The sequence below is a fragment of the Xyrauchen texanus genome, chromosome 23, assembly GCF_025860055.1.
Source record: "Xyrauchen texanus isolate HMW12.3.18 chromosome 23, RBS_HiC_50CHRs, whole genome shotgun sequence".
NCBI lineage: Eukaryota > Metazoa > Chordata > Actinopteri > Cypriniformes > Catostomidae > Xyrauchen > Xyrauchen texanus.
Genome location: NC_068298.1, coordinates 18,647,853 through 18,669,955, shown reverse-complemented (window position 1 = coordinate 18,669,955; position 22,103 = coordinate 18,647,853). Strand labels below are relative to the sequence as shown.

Sequence of the window (22,103 nt, the reverse complement as noted above, 5' to 3'; positions counted from 1 at the left end):
CGACTGGTAGATCGCGATCGACGGATTGGGCACCCCTGCTGTAAATGAATTGCCACAAATTCACATTTAACATAATTCATACGATGTCAGATGCCACAATTGAATTAATACATTTCATTTTGATACTCAATCACTTTAATCAATTTAAAAACAAATCATACTTTCCAGAGCAAACTGAAGGACAGTGTTTAATGAGAAATGACCAGTCCTATCTAAAAAATTATGCCTAGTAATACATGTCCTGTTTTTATTTATTCATTTTATTTGTGTGAGTTGGCTTTAAAGATGTGCATGGTTTAGAGCACTGAAACTGTCATGACAGTTTCAATACCACCCACCCAGTACCCTAAGTACTGTCCTATCTCTCACAGTGCAGAATCACATATCACAGCAGTTATACACCAGTGTTTCCAGAGAAAGACTTTTTTTTACAATCCCCTTTAATTGGCACAGGCCTAAAGTGAGCTTCTGTCAATAGCACTGCCATATGTGAAGGTTTCATGCCTACAGAGGTGCTGTTGCTTGGCAACAGTTCCGTCAGAACCGCAGTAAGGTGTGAGTGTGGTTTCAGAGACGTCCGCTCTTTCTGTTTCTCTCTGCACTTTTGTTTGGCTGTTCTTCCCCAGCTAAGAAACAAACTTTGAACATGTGAAGAGGCAAAGTCCAAAATGCCACTTACAGAGTTGAGACTGTTGGTTGTTCTTTATCTTTTCTAAACAAGACTGATAGACGTGACACTGGAACTTTTCTTTGTTATTTAAGGCTCAGGGCATGGTTGGTGTGGTCAGTGCGTAAAGAGGAACTTAAGCAATTGGAGGTGTTGAAAATGATGAGCTTATTACACTCAGTGTGCATAACCACTGCATGGACAAGAGAAATAAACGCACTCATGTACAAACAAATGTACTGCCTTATTGGCAACTTAGAATTGTTTCAAACACCTTTTCAGGATTGTTGTTGAAATGTTTCACATGAGTCAAGCATCTTATTCTCATGTGATTTCAAACAAAAATAACTCTGTGCCAACTCACATACACATGCATTCACTCACATGTTTACTTCACTTACTTTTGTGTGTGTGTGTGTGTGTGTGTGTGTGTGTGTGTGTGTGTGTGTGTGTGTGTGTGTGTGTGTGTGTGTGTGTGTGTGTGTGTGTGTGTGTGTATTTATCACTTTGTGGGGACCAAATGTCACTATAAGGATAGAAAAACCCGAAATTTTTGACCTTGTGGGGACATTTTGTCGGTCCCCATGAGGAAAACAGCTTATAAATCATACTAAATTATGTTTTTTGAAAATGTAAAAATGCAGAAAGTTTTCTGTGAGGGTTAGGTTTAGGGGTAGGGTTAGGTTTAGGGGATAGAATATAAAGTTTGTACAGTATAAAAACCATTATGTCTATGGAAAGTCCCCATAAAACATGGAAACACAACGTGTGTGTGTGTGTGTGTGTGTGTGTGTGTGTGTGTGTGTGTGTGTGTGTGTGTGTGTGTGTGTGTGTGTGTGTGTGTGTGTCGTATGAGGACATTGTGACTTTTCAGTACATAATAAGTATCAACATAATAAGAGGCATGACTCATTTTTGATAGCTGCTATCTTGGATGAGTGAATGTGCTCTGCGTCATAGCTGTCGCTGTCTGTGACCTTGATGCAGTTAACCTTTAAGGGCTACCATCATTCAGACTTGGCCCAATCACCATTAGTAATTATAATTGACCCCACTGTATTACACTTTTGTTCAAATTTTCAAACCTTCAATCCATTCTTTATTAATTAAATTGTTTTTCATTTTTTATTAAACGCTACAATGTTTACATGCATCTGAGTCTTGGCTTGTCAGCAACTGCGTTTTGAATACCAGATGGACTTTTAAGTGACTGTTTATCTTATTGTTTGTGTTGCACACAAAATAATACAATATAATATACGTCATCATCTATTCACATTGATGGAAAGCTTTTGGTTGAGGATGCTCCCTAAGATGTATATCATACATATACTGCAATAACATCAGCCCTGGAACTGTTGTTCAATACTATAAATCCAAAGGGGTTTTTTTTCTGATGTAAAACATATCAACCAAAGCAACCTCTTAAAAAATAAATTTCCTGTCAAGTCATGTGACTTCCTCAAGCATTTAGTTCTCCACTCCACCGATCAGAGTTTGTTTCTACCTCTTCCTCATCTAGTGGCTTTTTGTCACTGTTTTAGTTCAAGTGACAAGCATTAGTAGCACAGCCAACTTTTACACTGCCACAGGTGTAGTTGTGATCCTCAGGATTTTATTGCTTAACCACTACTGGATCTACATCAACATGTTACGACGGAAACCATCCAATGCCTCAGAAAAGGAGCAGCCCCAGGTGCAAAAGAAGAAGGTAAGAGTTTTGGTCTTGGTTTGAAGAGGAGTTCGAGGAAGTATACAAGGGATTCTATGTACATTTGAGGTTTACCCTTAAGCTCTTCACAAATGCCAAATGAACATTTCCATTCATGCATTCGCCTGGCAGTTTTATCCAAAGCCACTTACAGTGCATTTGGTGTATACTTTGCATTTCAACCCATGGCCTTTACATTACTAGTGCCATGCTCTACCAATTGAGCTACAGCAGGGATATACATAAATGATGTCCTCAATGTCAATGCAACATGTGTGTTAAAGCAGATATCAGCAGTACTTTGAGAGGGTCATCTACAGTATGTGAATGACTATACTGTTGTAATGTGTCATGTTTGGCTTGAGACTTGTAATGAACGTAAGAACTGAAACCATATTGTTCTGGTTGAAATGCATGGCTGAGATCTTGTTCCTGTCGAGACACTTCAGTTCTCATCAAACATCCTGAAGCGGTTTATACCTCATCAGAGCAAAGCATCCAAACAGAGCTCCTGATCACAAAGTGAGATTTACCTCTTCACAGCCCACGCCACTCCAGTTCTTCTCGTTTAGCGGTTAAAGTCTTAACTCATGCTTTACAGCCTTACGCTTATTTTCCATTTGATTTACATCTTGCGTGTAACAGCTAACAGTTTCGAAATTTCTCCTCTCTGAAACTGCAGTCGCTTTGTATTTGCCTGTAACCTAGTCAAAGGGAGGATGACAATTTTGTCTGTTGTGCATCATGGTTACTTTGATGTCTGTTTTTAAAACCAATATTTTTTTCACATCCCTATCCAGAGTAGGATACAGCATACATTTGAACACATGCCCATTTATCATGATACAACAATACAATTTTCCACATCACCTGAAACATGAGTTGAGATTATGAGATGGGAATACATTTTGAAATAATGTTTTGTTCATAAGAAAAGTAACAATCTGTTTTCTACAACACTATGTGTAAATTCATTTACATTTCAAGTTGTACTAAAATGACATAGTTCATGTTACATAAGCTATGTAATGTTCATGTTCCTACAGTGTGAAAATGATGAATGTAACATACATAGGCATGAAGTACAAATAAACAATCACTGTTTATTTATTTATTATATAAATATGTTTTTGCATTTGGTTGGTTAAGCAGATTGCAGTTAAATTTTGTTGTCTAGATAGTGCACAGCTCTGCAGGGATTGGCTTGTAGCATTCTCTGCGTTGAATTAACATACCCACTTCCTGTGCTGAAAACAAATGGCACAGTGAACGGTTCAGATAAGAGAAAAAGTCAAATTGAAACAATGCTCTACACAGCAGCCCACAAAACCCACACGAATGATCTTATTATTAATAAAAAAGTGCCTTGATCTTTTGAATTAACTCTATTTGGCTCCATTTAAATGTTCTATACACTTTGCATTACAGTGTTGATGTTACAGTGTAAATTCATAACCAAGTACTGAATAATACGTTACGAGACGTTACATGGACAATGTAAGTGTTACCGAAACTTTTTTCATATCTGTGAAATCCTATGCCAGCCTGTTTTTCATAAAGAATATTATCATTTCCAGCCTACAGAACTCTCATGTGTCACATTTTAGAAGCAAGTGTAATCCATAATGCTTATTACTCTGTCTGGTCTATAGTTATGTACATGGGGAGCGTAACATTGCATAGCTGGCCATAATCTCTAGCAGCTGCATAGGCTTGTGCCTATACTTAACCGAGACGTTCCCTTTCACGGAACTCGAGCTGTGTATGATCACTATGGGGACAAAATACATTCACGCCATGCGAACAGTAGCTGCCCACTGTATAAGCCCGTGTGTCAAGCATACAGCGGAGCACAAGCGAGCTAAAGCATCTAAATACAAGGAATTATGAATTTACTCCTTTTCCAACAGAGAGAACCTGGGAAGCAGAAGTCAAACACTCATCCAGATTATAAAATCAAACAAATGTATGCTTGCTGCCATACAAATGTCCTCCAAGGACGCACCTCTAGCCAAAGCCCATGAGGATGCTATGCTCCTCGTAGAATGGAATCTAATACCTGAAGTTGAAGGTAAACCCCACGCTTCGTTAACACTCGAATTTGCATCAATAAGCCAATGAGACAGTCTTTGCTTGGACACTGAAACACCTCTGTTGCGACCACCAAAGCACACAAACAACTGTTCTGACTTACGCCATTGGCTAGTATGTTCAACATAAACTCGCAGTGCACAAACTGAGCAAAATCCATACACGTGTGGAGATTGATCGACAGGGCATGCAAATCACAGACTCTCTTAAACGATGCCAATGCCACTAGCAGGGCTGTTTTAAGAGTCAAAGACTTACAAATAACTGTTGTCAAGGCCTTGAACGGGGCACCCGAGAGCACTTCTAACACACAGATAAATCCCATAAAGGTATGCAGATGGGACAAAAAGGTCTAAGCCTATGTGCCCCGTATATAAAACGAAAGAAAAGACAATGTCTACCAACACAGACTTCAATGACAAGCACATGTTCAGCGGCTATAGGGGCAACATAGACTTTAAGCATTGCTGGGGTAACAATGCTCCTGCAAAAAATTCCAGCACTGTACTGACAGGGCAGTGAACTGGATTTTCACTTCACGCTGTACACCAAGAAAATATGCCACTTAATCATATATAGCCTCCTTGATGATGGTGCTCTAGCATTTAGAATGGTATCAGCTACAGCAGGGGATAAACCATCATTCAAAAGAGCACCCCGTTGAGGGGAAACACCCATAACTTCCATAAATGCACATCAATGCCCAGCAATGCCAAGGGTGAGAGAGAAAACCAGGGGGAACAATGCAACATCTCGCTCGAAGCGAACAGGTTCACTTCTGCTCTACCAAACTTCCTCTAGATTTGTTCCACAATCTGAGGATGTGATGTCCATTCTCTGGGTAACACCCTGTCTGGACAGGGTGCCACCCTAAAAGAATACCTTGCCACCCCTGCTGCCACCCCAGTTGGCAGCAAAGAATTAAAAGTTATGGCCAATTTGACAATTTACGAGCACGAATCTCCAATGTCCGACTTCACTGAATGCAGAGCGGCAAGAGACTGATCTGTTTGGAAAAATGTGTGTTCTGAGTAAACAATTAAAGCGATGTCCAGTACCTCGTTTGAGTGCCGTGACCTATTTATTTCCACAGTGTATTTATGCTCACTTTAGTACAGCTCAGTCCATAGTGTAAGTTTTTCTTTGTATAGTTTCTTCTTGTACAAATGCTGCGTGTGTTTGCTTCCTCTCTCACACATCTGTCATCACCTGTGTCTTACCTTAATGCCTTTCCGGTAATAATGCCCTTACTTCAATCATACTTCTATCTCCTATTAAGTGAGATCACATTGTATGGTCACTTATTCCTAATATGAACTGTTTCACATGAAACCTCAAATTCAAGTCATTGATTGCATGAGATTAAGTTTGTCTGTATGAGTTTGTAAATGGCAGCCTGTGACCTTTTTTAGTGTGAACATACTATTTCTCATCAAACTGTGATAAACGTGATTAAATTAAGTATATATAAGTCTGCCATACTGTATGTTGCCACCCCTCAAAAATTCCTGCCCCCCTCTCGCCACCCCATAAATATTTTTCTAGATCCGCCCCTGCAGAGTTGGGACGCTCAAGGAATAAAACAACTGCCCTGGCATGTTAAACAGGGAAGAATAGTGGTAGAATTGCCTTTATTAGATCTAGGGATGTATAAAATCCACCCCGAAGTGTGTATACAGCATGAATGTTCATTGATAAAATCTCTTCACAGGCATTTTTGGGTGGGGATATTGGGAACAAGCTGGTCATCCACAATGGCCCCAGCATTCCTATGGGGGAACAGCGTGTGGTGCTTGTGACTGTGTGTTTTGTGTACACTTGTGCTTGTTGAACATCGAATTCTGTTATGCATGTCTTGAGACCCTTTGTCATAGAGTCTCAAGACATTCAGAATGCTGTCTCTCAATGATCACTCCCCAGTGCAAGCTTCAGGGTGAAACTGAACAATATTCTGGTTGTCGGGCTTTTGAGGCATGTACAACGGCAAACTCATCCCAATACTGATCCAACAGCAAACAGTGTAGAAACGGATACGTTTATATGGTCAAATTTCATTCACTGAATGGGGGCACACCCTGGTCAAGTCAGTTTTATTTGTATAGCGCTTTCACAACACGCATCATTTCAAAGCAGCTTTACTGGAAAGCATTAACAAAAACAAAACAAAAAAACTAAACTGTAATATCTATAATGTCTTACAGAGACCATTGTCTAGTTTGATTAAATATGATTGTAAAATGTGTTTAGAAATTAAATGATCTAATAATAATTGTATTTAGAACCCCTGTGAGCAAGCTGATGGTGACTGTGGCACGGAACAGAAAACTCCATAGGATGTTGGTTAATGGAGAAAAATAACCTTGGGAAAAACTGTGCGGGCCCGTTCCCCTCTGGTTAACAACATGAATATAATTCCAATATTAGTTCTTTGTGTACAGTGCAAGTCATGTTTATCAATGTGTAAATTAAGTATGTATTAAGGTTTAGTGTTTTAAAAAAGAAAATATTTTTTATGAACTTCAAGATTAATGGCTAATGTCTTTGAAGTCCATCCTGGGTTAACTGCAGAAGTTTACATAGATGCTTTGTCCTTTGTTAGTTGGTTGATTAAGGCTTTTGTTTGAAATTAAATGATAGTCTATGCATTCCATTTCAAGAGCTGGATCTGGCAGGCTCTGGTAACCTCAGGATATTAATCATCAATATGCATTGTTGAGACATGGAAACAAATATAATAATTTTAGCGCAGATGCCATTCGATTTTATGCAGAGTTATAGATCATGATGGATTGTTTCTTGTTCCGGCAGACCTAACTAAATCAGCCTAATTGTGATTTGAAGGATAAATTAGGTTTTTGCCTGGCTAAACAGTGTCTTTAGTCTAGACTTAAACTGAGTGAGTGTGTCTGCATTCCGAACAGTGTTAGGGAGACTATTCCATAGATTAGAAGCCAAGTATGAAAGGGATCTTCCTGCTTTTGTGGATTTTGATATTCTTGGAATTATTAACAAGCCAGAATTTTTGGGAACTGGGCATGCCAAACTGGGGAGAAAAGGGTAAAAAAATCCAAATTTAACAGGTAGCCAATCTAACAATGATAAAATTGGGCTAATATGATCATATTTATTAGTTCTTAGTTCTTAGTCAGCACTCTGGCTGCTGCATTTTGAACCTATTGAAGTATATTTATTGATCTTGATGGACATCCTCCCAGTAATGCATTACAATAATCTAGTTTTGAGGCCACGAATGCTTGAATTAATTTTGATTTTAGGCATTAGCAACAGAGAGCATGTGTCGTAATTTAGCAATATTTCTCAGGTAGAAGAATGCTGTTCTACAATCATAAGGAAATTAGGTTTCAAAGGACAGATTGGTATCAAACATAAAACCTAAGTTCTTTGCAGAAGAAGACGTTGTAACAGTACATCCATCGAGAGTAAATTTATATTTTAGCGCTTTTTGGTCAAATAATGTTTACCTGTTTTGTCGTAATTGAGTAGAAGGACATTTCTGGCTATCCAATCTTTGATTTCATTGATACGCTGCTAATTTGTAGAATTGTGAATTTTCGTTGGGTTTAGAGGAAATATAAAGTTGGGTATCGTCTGCGTAATAGTGGAAACTTATTCCATGATTCCTGATAATATCTCCCAGGGAAAGCATGTATAAGGAGAAAAGCAGAGGTCCTAAAATTGATCCCTGTGGCACTCCATATTTAAATGGGACCAATATCAGGCTGATGCAAGTCCACTAATGCCAACATAATTCTCCATCCTATTCAAGAGTGTGTCAAATGCAGCTGTGATCTGATGATAAGGGCAAGTCATTTGTAACTCTAATAAGTGCAGTCTCTGTAATGTAATTGGGCCTAAATTCTGACTAAAATTGTTCATATATTCCATTTCACTGTAGAAATTAACATGATAGATTTGAAAGCGATCTGTAATTAGCCAATTCTCCAGGATCAAGCTGTGGCTTAATAACGGTTTGATAACTGCCATTTTAAAGATTCTTGGGACATGTCCTAAGGATATTGAGGAGTTAATAATATTAAAAAGAGGGGTCTGGGTAACTTAGCGAGTATTGACGCTGACTACTACCCCTGGAGTTGCGAGTTTGAATCTAGGGCGTGCTGAGTGACTCCAAACAACTGAGATTTGTCCTCCGCCACCCAGATTGAGGTGAGTCACTACGCCACCACGAGGACTTAGAGCGCATTGGGAATTGGGCATTCCAAATTAGGGAGAAAAATTATATTTTCTGTTATTTCATCAAGTTCTTCTAGACTTTTTGGCTTACTGAGTAGGTGAGACAATTCTGGAAGATTATTAGTGAAGCTATCTTTAGTGGTTGAAAGAATAGTTCTACCTGAACAATATAGATTGTGGTTAGCACAATACAGTATCTACTGGGTTCTCTTTCTAAACTGAGCTCCACTAAAGTTTGGATGCGTGCCTCTAGCTCATTAACCATCTCTGACAGCCTGACTAATTCCTTACATTCATCACATGTGAATCCCTCACTGCTGATAGAAGAAGCTATAGTAAGCATATGGCATGTAATGCAGGAAGCAATAACATGAGCGGATGACACACCGCAATTTTTTGTTGTTGTTGTTATGGTTGTTCTTGAGCAGCAAGGGTTTGAGATCGATGTGGTTCCTAAGCAGATGTTTGAGATTGATGCAATAATCTGTGTAAATCACAGTGGAGAAAATGAATGCATGCAGTCAACATGCGAGATGTAGACATGCAGAACAAAGCCGAAAAAGAAAACAAAACGAGAGAAAAGGGTGTGCGTAGTATAATACACACAGATGAAACAGTAGAAATTGGAAAACCCAAAGCACATGGTAAAATGGCAAAGGATAAATTGATGTACATATAAGAATAAGAATAAGCAAAGCTAAGCAGGCTGGCAAGCTTGGTCATGGAGGCAGAGGCAAAACTCAGACAAGCTGAAAATATTCAATGCTTGTTCACCAGCACAAATTATGGGGGAAATAGAGCTAAATTGCTGTATTGAAAAAGGGGATAGACACTAAACCAGTCCCAGCATATACTCCACTTCATCAATAAATAATTTAGTAGGCTTTGGCTGGTCAGAAGACTGCGGTCCTCTGAGCGGTGTCGATACAAACCCCAAGTGCTCATCTGTGAGATGCAATACATGTGGGGGGAGAGCATTTGCTAACCTCGATTCATAGATGGAGGCACAAAGTCTGTTGTCTATCACCCTTGCAAACAAAAGAATCGCCTTGACCAACTCATTCCCCAGTGCGAGCCGTGGGGGTAAAATCAAGGGAAAGTCCAAGAATGTCCAATAAGACTCACGCTTTCACTCAGGGGGAGGGTGACAAACACGAGGAGAATTCCAGTGTCCGTTCGCACTCCTATCTTCTCAGACATAAAGCCGAAATCCCAAATGGCTCCAGCGCACAGAGCTCCAAATCTGGAGACTGTTGAACTGTAACAAGTGGGGATAACACCACATGGTGAAAAAATTGCAAGCCTCAACGAAGCGCCGTTGTCCTCATGTAACCTATCCATGGATCACTAGTGACTTTTTGAAGGATCCTAGGCACAAGTGTTACAGACTCTGAACACCTCTCCACTATAGCAGGCTCCATCTCGCTGCACACCTGGACTACTATATGCCACTTGATGAACCAACAGGATGGCCATCTGCAGTTCCACGCTTGCCACTAGATGTCGCCATACCATTTTTAAATTAGATATCTGCTTTATTCAGGGGATTCACAATACAATAAAAATAAAATAAACATACATTTCCAACTCAACGTGAGTCGCTAGAAACAAACAGAGGCTTAGACAATTTGTGCACTGAAGAACAAAAAATCTGACTAAATTGTGCGAAAGTGAGTGCCTTTATGGAGCCTGTGACGTAGCTCCCTAGGGGGCATTGCTTAAGCTCCATCAGCCAATAAATAGGCGTGATTGTATAAGGGCTTCAGACCACGTGACAATTGGACGGTGTCCCATAGCGATCATATGCACCTCGAGTTCCACAAAAGGGAACCCCACGTCCTCAGATGTTGTCTCAAGACCTGGTAATGTTTTATAAATATTGATTAGGATATTGATAGTGGCACTACAATAAAAGTTTATGGCTATTATGCACTGAGATGAGCTATCATTTAAACTAAACTGGACATTTCATGTTGCACAGAGATAACATTACAAGAGCACAATACTAGATGACTCTGCATTCAACTGGTTATTAGGTCATGATCAATAATAAGATAATGTGCAACAGTACAGAACAATATATATGCAGAAGACAGTTGATTATAGACAATTTGTGGAAAAACACCTAGTGAAAATGGAATGACATTAATATCTTCTGTACGTTTATAATTTATGAAATTAGAAATATGACAACCGACAAAAATTTTATTTATAAATGTAACTTCAACATTAGTATTTACATGGTAATAGCCCATATTACATAAGCCAGAAGTACATATTGCATGATACACCACCCCATGATGCAAGGGACCCACTAAGGTTCTCTATGGTATCCTACACAGTGGGCCCAGGGAAATGTGGGTCCACCCAGAAAACAAATTGGCCCTGATTGTAACTATAGTATCTCTGATTAAAATCTTTTCTATGTTCACAGTTGTCTCTGCAAAGGTCCAGTAGCTTCAAAGACTTTATGAAGCCAAAGCCAGCATCACCTGTAGTGAGTGAGGCCACCTTGGATGAAAGTGTAAGTGTGGTTTGTTAACTACAAAGATGAAGAGGCTATTCCCAACCTTTAACTGACTGCTCTCAATTAGGTATCAAAATATTTCATGTGTAGCTGTGTACATTAATGACAAATATCTGTTGGCTAAGAGGAAAAACAACAGCATCATCAGGATCATTCTGGGAAGTCACACTTCACACAATTTCCAAACATTTTAAAGCTAAGAATGCTTAAATAAGGCCTCAAAACTGGTTAATCTTAAACCAGTGTAAAAAAAAATATCAAGACAGGATGTCATTCTTTCATGAGCCATCCAAGCAGAGAGCCTGCTTCACAATCTGTCTGCTTTTATCAGATGTAGACAATTGTGTGATATGGTATAAATAGCAAAAGCTACAGGAAAATATGGGCAATAAATGTTTATTTAAAAAATCAAAGTCATCTTTAATGATTTGACTTGAATGTAAATTTTTATGAAATAACCTTCTGTGGTGGTGTTATTTGAATTTCTGTGGTATACAGAAAAGTGTACTATAAAAGAGACTTATAGAAAATCACCTTGAAGAGGTAGTTTTTTTGTCTGTGTCTTTGATAACAGCACATGTTTTCCCTTGAATAAAAGGAAAGGCATCTGACATTTATATAGTGTTCAGAGAGAAGTAACATTGACTCATTGGGGTAATGACACATAAAGCATTGTCACAGACATTGGCACAGTGGACCAGCGCTTGAAAACTAACACTCCACGTACTTTGGTCATATCACAAACACATATGAGCTGATTCAGCTCAGCTGGGAAAATGACCTGAAATAGATTTGCACATCATAAATGGGCTATGAGTAACACACCACAGAATTGTCAACAATAATAATTAAAAATACAATAAATAAATACCTTAAAATGTAACTAAAAATCTTAATATGGTCACAATAGATCCTTCATTAATCAAGACATTTACACTTGTTATGTGGGTTGACATTTTTTACAGTGCATGGTTCTTGCAGAAGTCTTTTTTTATAATTTTTTTTGATGATGGACAACACAGCCATTTCTTCAACTGTTTTGCAGTAAGAGTTGCGCAGAGAAACCAGACTTAAAATGAGATCAAGCAATATAGCAACAGTTATTCATTGTCAGTTGACCATTTTAGACTGGGAGAAGTTTGATGAGACGATGAGACGAATTTTGTAGCAACTGAGCAAGTGTACAGTACATATTAAAGAAAGCTGGTCAAAATGTCTAAAACCACTCTGTTTTTGTGAAAAATCTCTAAGAATTTGGAGGGGGCACCACCAGAGGATTCTGGGAAAAGTAACGGGAAACTGGGAAAGAGATGGCGAAATGTCATAACTCGCACAATGACCCGCAAAACGTCCAAGATGGTTCAGAAAGCCCTTGCAGAGGAAGGGGTAAGTAAAAAAAAACATTGGTCCAAAATAATTTACCCCATGTATAACTCACTGATTGTATGAGCCCACATTGATTGCTCCATTTGTTTGAGCATCCCGACATGGCAACATTGGCTCAGCCAATGACATGAGTTTTGGTTGGGGCTATCTGTTCATAAAATGGCAAATGTTCATAAAAATGTTTGAAAATATTTTTCTTCTTCTTTATTTATTTATTGATTTATTGTAAATCCATTTGTAATGCTAGTGTTAAAAGTTAGACATTTCACCTAAAAATTGATGGTAAAACTCTTGGTAAAATACCACAGTTTCAGAAATACTGTATAATTGCAATCAATTATTACATTAAATTGTATACATGGCATGATACAAGGTAGTACATTTCTTTCACTCATTATGCGAGCAAACATAGTGAGGGGAAAAAATACAAAAAACAAACAAACACTTGTAACAGATTGAACATGTCTCCCCCCTGTGGATAGCAATAGAATTAAAATATTCTGTTAATTTCAGATTGAGAGTGGGGAGGATGGCTCTATGTCTCCCATGTCTCCAAATGACTGGATGCCAGATCTCAGTGCTGGGAACAGAACATCTGTATGCTCCAACAGCTCAGAGGACACAATACACAGCCCTCTCTCACGCCAGCTCTCTGGATGTAAGCCTGGACGCCCTTTTAATCTCAGACCTGAACATATGAGCCGTTACTGAGATGATAAGGCTGACTGATTTGTTACTGATGTGCAGGTGCTGACAGACAGAGTCTGGACAGTGGCTTCAGCCAGAGAGACAGTATGAGACTGGAGGACAGCACCTACACAGGGCCCTTCTGTGGCAGAGCCCAAGTCCACACTGACTTCACCCCCAGCCCATATGACATTGAATCCCTAAAACTGCAGGTTAGGATTTCCACACATAGTGCTGAACCATTTTTGTTAAACGTATCAGTAATACTGTTTATTTTAAATCTGTACTGTTCAAATAGATCTTTGAACAATATATGAAATTTTGAATTTAAGATCGAATTTAATTATTATTATTATTTTAAGTGTGAACAATACTTGCCCATGCAAAATTTGTTGACACAACATACTGTAGAGTTGCTAAGGTCTTCTGAGTGTTTTTTAGCACATTGCTGTATGATTGCTTGGATCTTTTGTATGGCTGCTAGAGCATTGCTAGGTGGTTGCTAAGGTGTTCTGGGTGCTTACATAGACAAGTCAAAAGAGCCCACCTACAAGTCTTTATGATATTCTGGTCACATTATATGACTTATCCCCAAGCAATATCCCTGCTCCTACCCCAAACTTAACTTAGTCTAGCCCTTACCCTAACTTTAATCCTGAGTGTGAGCAATAGTAATAGTGATGCTTATCCTTGTAACCAATAAATAATCTCATCATCTGTTTACTTCAGAGACTTTGAATACTTGCAGTATGTAGTGCAAACACTGACATTACGTTTATTACACAGAAGGGGGATATCATCCATATTATTGAGAAGCCACCAGTAGGCACCTGGACTGGTAAACTCAATAACAAAGTGGGCTCCTTTAAGTTCATCTACGTCACAATGCTACCAGAGGAGGATACACCACCAAAGAGAAAACGATGCACCAGTCAGGGAAACCGGAAAAAACCCAAACCAAAAACCCTGCAGGAAGTTCTAGAGAGAATAGGCCTAACTGTAAGCCTTGCCTTTCTTTTATTGTTACTTTCTTTAGAATATGCAATAAAAAAAATCCTTGCCACACTCATCAGCACCTGCTCTCAAATCACTTTAAGGGCAGTAGTATGAATACTTGTTTCAGTAGATGAACTGTTAAGAAAAGTGATGACTCATAAGTAGTGAACTTCTGATGATTGACTCCACTGTGTATCTAGGAGCTGGGATCTCTCCTGTCCATGCATGGCTTCCAGAGTTTGGAGGATTTTAGTGACCTGAAGGATTCCCACCTGAACGACCTAAACATTACAGACCCTGAACATCGTGCCAAGATATTGAAAGCTACAGAACTTATTCATGACTGTAAGTCCATGTGGAATCTTAAAATCCATAAAGACCTGATTGAGCTATAAAACTACAATAACTTGCGTTATTGATTTATGCAGAAAATCAAACCTGACAGTCCTTTAGTGTAAGGGAGAAACAGTTACTTTCATGTATCCGGTCTTTGGTTTTACACAGGTCTCAAGCTATAGTAGACATTCTAAGCTTCTCTTCTTATTAAACACACTTGTATGATTGTATGATTAGTCTGTGTGTCCCACTTATTGGTCATTTGTGCAGCCTGCTGTAAATGCTCATTATCAAAATAATGATGTTTGCCCAACTAACATCCTTTCTCTTTATCAGCGGAGGATGAATCTGATGAAGAAGACAAATCTGAGCAAAAGACTGAAAGGCCACGGGACTCGGGCTGTTACGAGAGCACAGAAAACCTGGCAAATGGGCGTGAGGAGCCCCAGGCAGTATCCCAGACCGAGGCAGAAATTGATCCTGACACAGAAGTAAAAGCCATTCAGCAGCAGCTGGAGAAGATGAAGGTGGAGGAGATTCCAGAGAGACAAATGGAGTGAAGACCACAGAATGTTCCTTTGATTCTGCTACTTGGAAACTCTGTCAAACTCACCGACTGATTGAGGGTATTTGTCATGGCCATGTGCTGGACCAAATCCACAAAAAGGAAACTATTTAAGATGTACAGAAGACAACAGGTTTTCTTAGAAGCTGGCACAAAGTTCATGCTGGACGTAGCCGGCTTCTCTTTTACATTACTGTTCAGAACTTTTTTGAAAGTATCCAAAATCATAAACTGCATGTGATATTCCATGGATTAAACTGTAGCTATGTTTTTTATATATGTATCATTAAATAAGAAGCATATGGTGATACCCAAAAGTTATTTTTTTCTCAATATAGTTTCTAGGACAGAACTCATGTTCTATATGTATGACCTAACTGTGATTTTCTTATATCTGAGAAGGTTCATCATCATTCCTTTAGCTATGAAGTAGCATTTTATATACTATTATTGTACTTTTTTTGTTTGTACTATCATAATGACAAAGTCGTTTTGTAAATTTGAAACCATTTTATCCTGTTTGTATTGTTCAAAGTCTTGCTCAAGTCTTGTATTGTCACTGTATTTGTATTAGTTTTGTTACATTTTTAAATTGACATTTTGAACTACATCACAAAAATTATTTGTAGTAATACCATATATAATTTAATTAACATACATATACACACAAAAGTATAAAGTGACGAATATGAGATATACATGATCACAGTGTTATTACCAAGCAAAGTGAACATATCTCAATTTGTGATGACTTATGTTTACATATCTTCCATACACATTAACATTGCAATCAATCATTATCTTATTATTCACACAAAAGTACTCACAGAAAGGCTATTTGCTTCAAATTAAAAATGGATTTTATAGAAGCACAGTCTGAGGGTGGGTTTTGTTGTTAGAATAGCACTAAAGTGTAAAAATGGAATTATATACCCTCAACACTTTCTTCCACATTAGAAGTTCTAATAATTATCCAAAGTAAATCAATGTATCTTACAAGCATTTCAGCTGATACATTTCAACCTGCGAAGGATGGCACTGGACTGGCAACATTATAAAGTTGGCTGATCTGAAGTAAAGGAATAATCCCCCCAAAAATTATAAGTTACGCACCCTTATGCCATCTCAAACTTGTATGACTTTCTTTTTTTCTGTAGAACAAAACCAAAATATTTTGATGGAGATAGGATTTGAATATATCGATACAATGCAAGTCAATGGGGCATAGAGGTAACAAAGTTAATCCGTTAGACTACAGTGGTTTAATCCATGTCTTCTGAAGCGATATGATTAGTTTAAGGTGAGAACCAACCAAACTCTAACTCCTTTACACTGTAAATCTTGACATCTGCAATCTCCTAGGCATGATCATGTTACGAAGCTCAATTATACTTCCTCACACTTGACGCACGTCCAGAGTGCTGTACACATGCTCTATTGGCCAACACTGACTTAAATTGTATGGATATTTTGATGGAGATATGTCAACATATCTTTTGTTTGCGTTCCCCAGAAGACAGAAAATCATATGAGCTTGAGACAGCATAAGGGTAAGTATATAATGAAAGAAATATGATTTTAGGGCGAACTATTCCTTTAACCAAACAGAGATAAAATAATTTTCACATTTCACTTCCACACCTTTTCACACAAAACAAAACTGCCAATGTCTAATCTTCTGATACACACAACATAAATACTGTATGTGGCTGGTTATAAGCTTTAGAGATTCGGTGTTATCTTACAAGTTGCCACCAATATTCCACAGTACATATTGGTGAAGTTGAGCATTAGTTGTTCAGAATACATAATGCATTCCTTTACACAAACATTGGGACAAGTTGCCTTACATAAAACATGGTGAAAAGAAAGTGTGAGAAAAATGTGCAAGCATGATTTAAAACATTTCATAGTTTTATGCAAAAATGTGCTAAAATGCCAACAGGAACGTTAAAGGGATAGTTCACACCAAAATACATATTCGGTCATCATTTACTCACCCTCATAAAGGTGCAATGAAAGTGCATGGTGACTAACATACTACCTAACACCTGTGTTCCACAGAAGAAAAAAGTCATATGGGTTTGCAAAACATGAGGGTGAGTAAATGATTAATTAAATAAATAAAATTATTAAGTGTTATTCTGCCCACAAACAGGAAAGCCTTCAGCTGCTGACATATGACCTCTAGTAGTAATATCTGAAAGAAAAAAAGAGGAAGGAAAGCAAACTTCCCTGGGATGTGAACACAGACGAGAGACTCAGGCATTAGTACGATGCTGGATTTAAGGAGGCAGTTGTGGAGTGTTTTCATTAAAACATACAATATGGAGGGAATGTTGTAACTTCCCTCAAGATAAAAATAATAAATCAGACAAGTCTTTCCACTTCTTACAGGGAATATGCAGCTTCTCAGTTATTTTACATTTTATACATTTACACAATGGCTTGAAATCTTTTTTGCTTTCAGATACATAATTTCTATTGTATACAAATTAGATTTATTACATGTATAGGGCTATCAAGAATAGTATAAGGACATGGAATTTAAGGGGTCTACTGTTGATGGCCTTGGTTGTATGTAATAGTAGAGCATAGGTAAGGCACTTTTACTAACATCTGTAAGATCTGCCTGAACGAACACTCACACATATGCAAACACATGGATTAACACATGAAAACACTCACACACAGCCTATAACCATGTGTAAGAGCAGCCTCCACCACAAACAGCACTGGCCTGCTTTCTAACATTCACACTGACTGTATAAACACATCCTCTGTCAGACCTTAAAGGCATAGTTCACCCAAAAAATGAAAACTTACCATTACCATTTACTCACTCTTACTGTATGCCGTTTTAAATACATATGACTTTCTTCTGGTGGAAGATAAAGGGAGATGTTAAAGACTTAAATACAAAAAAAAGTTTGGATGAACTATCCCTTTAACTTCCTGTTGAGTAACATTTGCAACATATTGACTGAACAGAGCTTATAGTGACATCAGTAGAAGAAAGCAGTTTTGTTGGGCCTTTTCAGTTGATGTAATTTCATTCATCATTGGCAGTTCATCGCAACGACAAACTACATTACTACGCACTAGGAAGCAATGGCTAAAGCGCACTGGCATGGTGCGGTCACACTAGACTTTCTGCTCCATTTACCTCCATTCAAATGCACGTGACTACAGATGAGTTGAAATGCAAGGTCATGCGAAGAATTTTCATCTTCTGTTGCATACAAAAGTTCAAGTTTAGAAAATCTTAGAGCGAAAATTATATAGTGAAAAGATGTTTGAGTGTGGGTGAATGGAAACGCAAGCATGGGAAGAAGTTTTGTTTATTAATGCATACAAAATAAAATTACGTTTGGTGAACTCTGACCTGCAAATTCGTGCAGGCGATAGACATTTGACCAGTAGAGAATCTAAAGTCACATGCATGGTTGTGGAATGGATGAAATATTGTAAAATGTTCAATTTATTATCCTTTATATATTCAAAATAAGCCCTAGAGTGTAAAATAATTTCATATTGCCCACATTTGTTACTGTGTTCCAAGTAATTTTGCATACTCAAAGCCTAGTGTAGCCGCACCTTCACACTACACAAAATGTCTGATCCAATGGTTCTTTTGCACCAATGACTACATAAGCCAGAAATGTACACAATAATGGTCTCAGGCTATGGAGAAACAGGTAATGACACTGAAAAACAAGTGCTTTAAGAGTTTCCTTATTAGGCTTCATGGTAGCCCATTCTCATCAATATCCAATTAATTCCATGGCTGTACACGTTTCCCTTGTTGTGAGTTTGATCATGCTTTGATTTAGAGAGGAACGTAATCAAGACCTCCTGATCTTTTCCGGAGTGTTATCGCCGGACCTAGGCATTCTGCGAGAAAAGAAGAGAACACAGGCCCCTGCTCTGAACATCAGAGTCCACATCAATGTGCCCAGCAGTACATGAGTTTTTCTGTGTGTTCCTCAATGTTAGAACATTCACAAGTTTGAGAGAAGTCTGGAAAATGCTGCCAAAGCTAGTGGGCAGATTCTTTGATGACCGTAGAAGTGACGCCATTGGGGGATGTTGATAGAGGTTCTCTTGAAAACGGGGGTTTCTCTTCTTTAAGGGAACTGCTGGACTTCTGGGTGCCTGCAGCAATGCCAGGTTTGGCTTCATCAGGAGTGTGTTCATTGGGGATCAGAGGAGCTGTGGGTTCCTGCGTGAGGTAAAAGGACACCATTAGGCATCAGAATACTGGGGTATAATTTCATATAATGACTAGTTGAATGAAACACCTTAAAGGGATAGTTCACCCAAAAATGAAAATTCTGTTATCATTTACTCCCCTTCACGTAATTCAAAACGTGAATGATTTTACTTCTTCTGTGAAGCCTCAGTCCCCTTTAAATTTCAGTTTATGAGAAAAAGAGCAGTGTCAACATCCTTCAAAACCTTTCCTCTCGTGTTTCACAGAAGACAGAAAATCATACGGGTTTGGAACGACATGAGGGTAAGTAAATTAAATAATAAATTATTTTTAGATGAAATATGCCTTTAAGCAATTTCAATTCCAGAAATAACTTTCACCAATGACTTTGACAATGACAAAATAAGGATTTTTAAAAATCAGTTTTTATAGGTTGCACCAATGGCAAGCCAGCTAAATATATAACAGTTGAGCATAACTAGAACAATTCATATTCAAAATAAAATCTTCCATGAATTTTAGGAATATTACACTGCAAAAAATCACTTGCTTTCAGAGTATTTTTGTCTTATTTTCCAGGAAAAATATCTAAACATCCTTGAAGCAAGTAAAAACAATACTTGAGAAGCAGAATGGCCTTCAGATATGAAGTCTTGTTTTCAGAGAAATCTCACAAAATTTGGTGGAGTTTATGCTTAAAAAATAAAAAGGTATTTGTCAGTGAGTTAACAAAAATAAACTTGATTTCCCTTTGATATTTTTTTTTACTCCAAACTAAATGTTTTCATTCCTTGATGTTTCCAGATTTTTCTTGAATGATGAACTTGCTCGTCACAAATCATGTGACAACTGATGTCCACAGATATATGATGGCAATAATTCCTGTTTAAAGCACTTTAACCTTCCAGTGAGGCTCAAAAAGGTGTGCATGAAACAAGATATCTACAAGTTAATACCAACATACGACCTGATACACTGGAGAGAAAACATGTTCTGGGTTCCATTCAATGTTCAATGTTAACATGAATAATATTTACGTCTTTTGATTGTACTTTTTTTTTTAAACTTTGTGTATTTCAATGTTAATGGCCTGGCCCAATTCAATTCTAAAGCTGTGTCCCTAAAGCTGGCATCACACAAGCTGAATTTTCCAGTGATTTTCAAGTGAGCTTCATTTACAAAAATTGCCAGCCATGTGGGAGATGAAGCATGCATTACCATCTGCCAGCGTGACGTCATAAATCACTTGACCATCAGGGATCCCTGCTGAGTTAATGGTTTTAGCAAAAGGAACAAAAAGATCCAACATGACAGAAAAAAATCGTTGTGTTCCCAGGCATGCTTTTGTGTGCTCTATAAGTGACCAATGAGCTTTTTAACAAGAAAGGCTTTTGGCCAAAATGTTTGTTTTTAAAATCCCTGCTGCTAAACAATTAAAGACAATTTTTCTAGAGCTATTTTCAAAGTGCAGACCTTCTCTTATTTTACTGAAATATTACAAGACGTCAAGCAACATAATCAACATTATGCTACAAATTTTTTTAAATGTATTTTCTGTTCAGAAACTCTCAGCAAAGTTTACATTCACCTGACCCAATGTAAAGATTCAGGTCTTTGCAGTTATGATGGACACAGACTACATCAGACACGCTCCACTTCTCTGCATGATGCACTATGAAAGCCACATCAAGCTAAAATAACTTAATGCAGTTATTTAATCCACATGGTCCTTCTCCCTCCCCCTCACCACTTCCCAGCTCTCACAGTAATTGATTTTGGATCTTTCTTGCAGACTCACAACTCAATGCACTCTATAGCAGCCAGAAACAAGGTTTGTGCTAAACATACATTAACTCATTCGCTTACACACTCTTAGTAATTGCTCTCTTACTGTGGTTTGTGGTGCAGGGGTGCTGCTTTTAGTGGTAACAGGCACATCAGGAGGAGTGGAACTACATGCATCTTCCAACATCACCCCTCTTCTGTCCAAAACACTACAAGGAGAGAAAGAGACATATAAACATACATGTAACAATATCAAATACATTCCATGTGGTTTGAAATGTTATGTAATGCAATGACAGCAAGCATTTATGATCATACAACTTTCCAAATTAATGGTCGACCGATATGGGTATTTTGTTAATGGCCGATACCCATTTCCAGAGAGCAGGGTGGCCGATAATGCTGATATCACAAAATTTTATAGCAAATCACACATACTTGAAATTGAAAAAAAAAACTAAATAATAATGATAAAATCTTATTTAGCACTATATTTACTCAATTTCAGTCAAAAAAATGTACTTTGTAAAAACAAATCTTTAAAAAAAAAAAAAGATTTTGAACAGAAATGAGAAGAAACAGCTATCTACCATTTAAAAGTAATCCAATTTTTTTTTATTTATTTGCACAAATAAATTGTTAAGAAGGAAATAACAAAAGTGCAAACAGTCGTCTTGCAACCACAGTTGGCATGTGTACATTAGCTGTCGAATTTTCTCACTAAAGACCAAATCAAACTCATTGTACATACAGTACACAAGAGAATAAGACATTTACTCAGCACACGTGAAGGGCTTTTACATTGAAGTTGCTCTCACGTGCTCGCTCAGATCCAGAAAGCAGCAAATAATTTACACGGATGGATTGCCTGCTCAGCCCATCACGGACTGATGTAACATGTAACATTCGCACATCAGAGGAACTGAG

The 22,103-nt window shown here is 38.0% G+C and overlaps 2 protein-coding genes across 2 annotated transcripts in view; one reads left to right on the top strand and one right to left on the bottom strand.

Moving 5' to 3' along the window:
- Positions 1 to 2,168: 2,168 nt before the first annotated feature.
- Positions 2,169 to 15,176, top strand: LOC127663394 (SAM and SH3 domain-containing protein 3-like). The gene is made up of 8 exons (XM_052154964.1): positions 2,169 to 2,378; positions 11,116 to 11,205; positions 12,460 to 12,594; positions 13,108 to 13,252; positions 13,342 to 13,493; positions 14,068 to 14,280; positions 14,478 to 14,622; positions 14,950 to 15,176. Exons 1-8 carry the CDS (start codon positions 2,316 to 2,318, stop codon positions 15,171 to 15,173), a joined length of 1,167 nt encoding a protein of 388 aa, XP_052010924.1. The 5' UTR covers positions 2,169 to 2,315; the 3' UTR covers positions 15,174 to 15,176.
- Positions 15,177 to 19,217: 4,041 nt separating this feature from the next.
- Positions 19,218 to 22,103, bottom strand: part of LOC127663395 (palmitoyltransferase ZDHHC9-like) — a 28,388-nt gene continuing 25,502 nt past the window's right edge. The window contains exons 8-9 of the mRNA XM_052154965.1: positions 21,283 to 21,385; positions 19,218 to 19,400 (exon numbers count right to left, since the gene is read on the bottom strand). Coding sequence (XP_052010925.1) covers positions 19,218 to 19,400; positions 21,283 to 21,385 — 286 coding nt within the window. The remainder of the gene's footprint in view (positions 19,401 to 21,282; positions 21,386 to 22,103) is intronic.

Coding starts and splice junctions, on each gene's coding strand:
- LOC127663394 (XM_052154964.1), top strand. CDS start 2,316: ATGTTACGACGGAAACCATCCAATGCCTCAGAAAAGGAGCAGCCCCAG. Junction 11,206..12,459: donor AGGCCACCTTGGATGAAAGT/GTAAGTGTGGTT, acceptor AAAATCTCTAAG/AATTTGGAGGGGGCACCACC. Junction 13,253..13,341: donor CTCACGCCAGCTCTCTGGAT/GTAAGCCTGGAC, acceptor ACTGATGTGCAG/GTGCTGACAGACAGAGTCTG.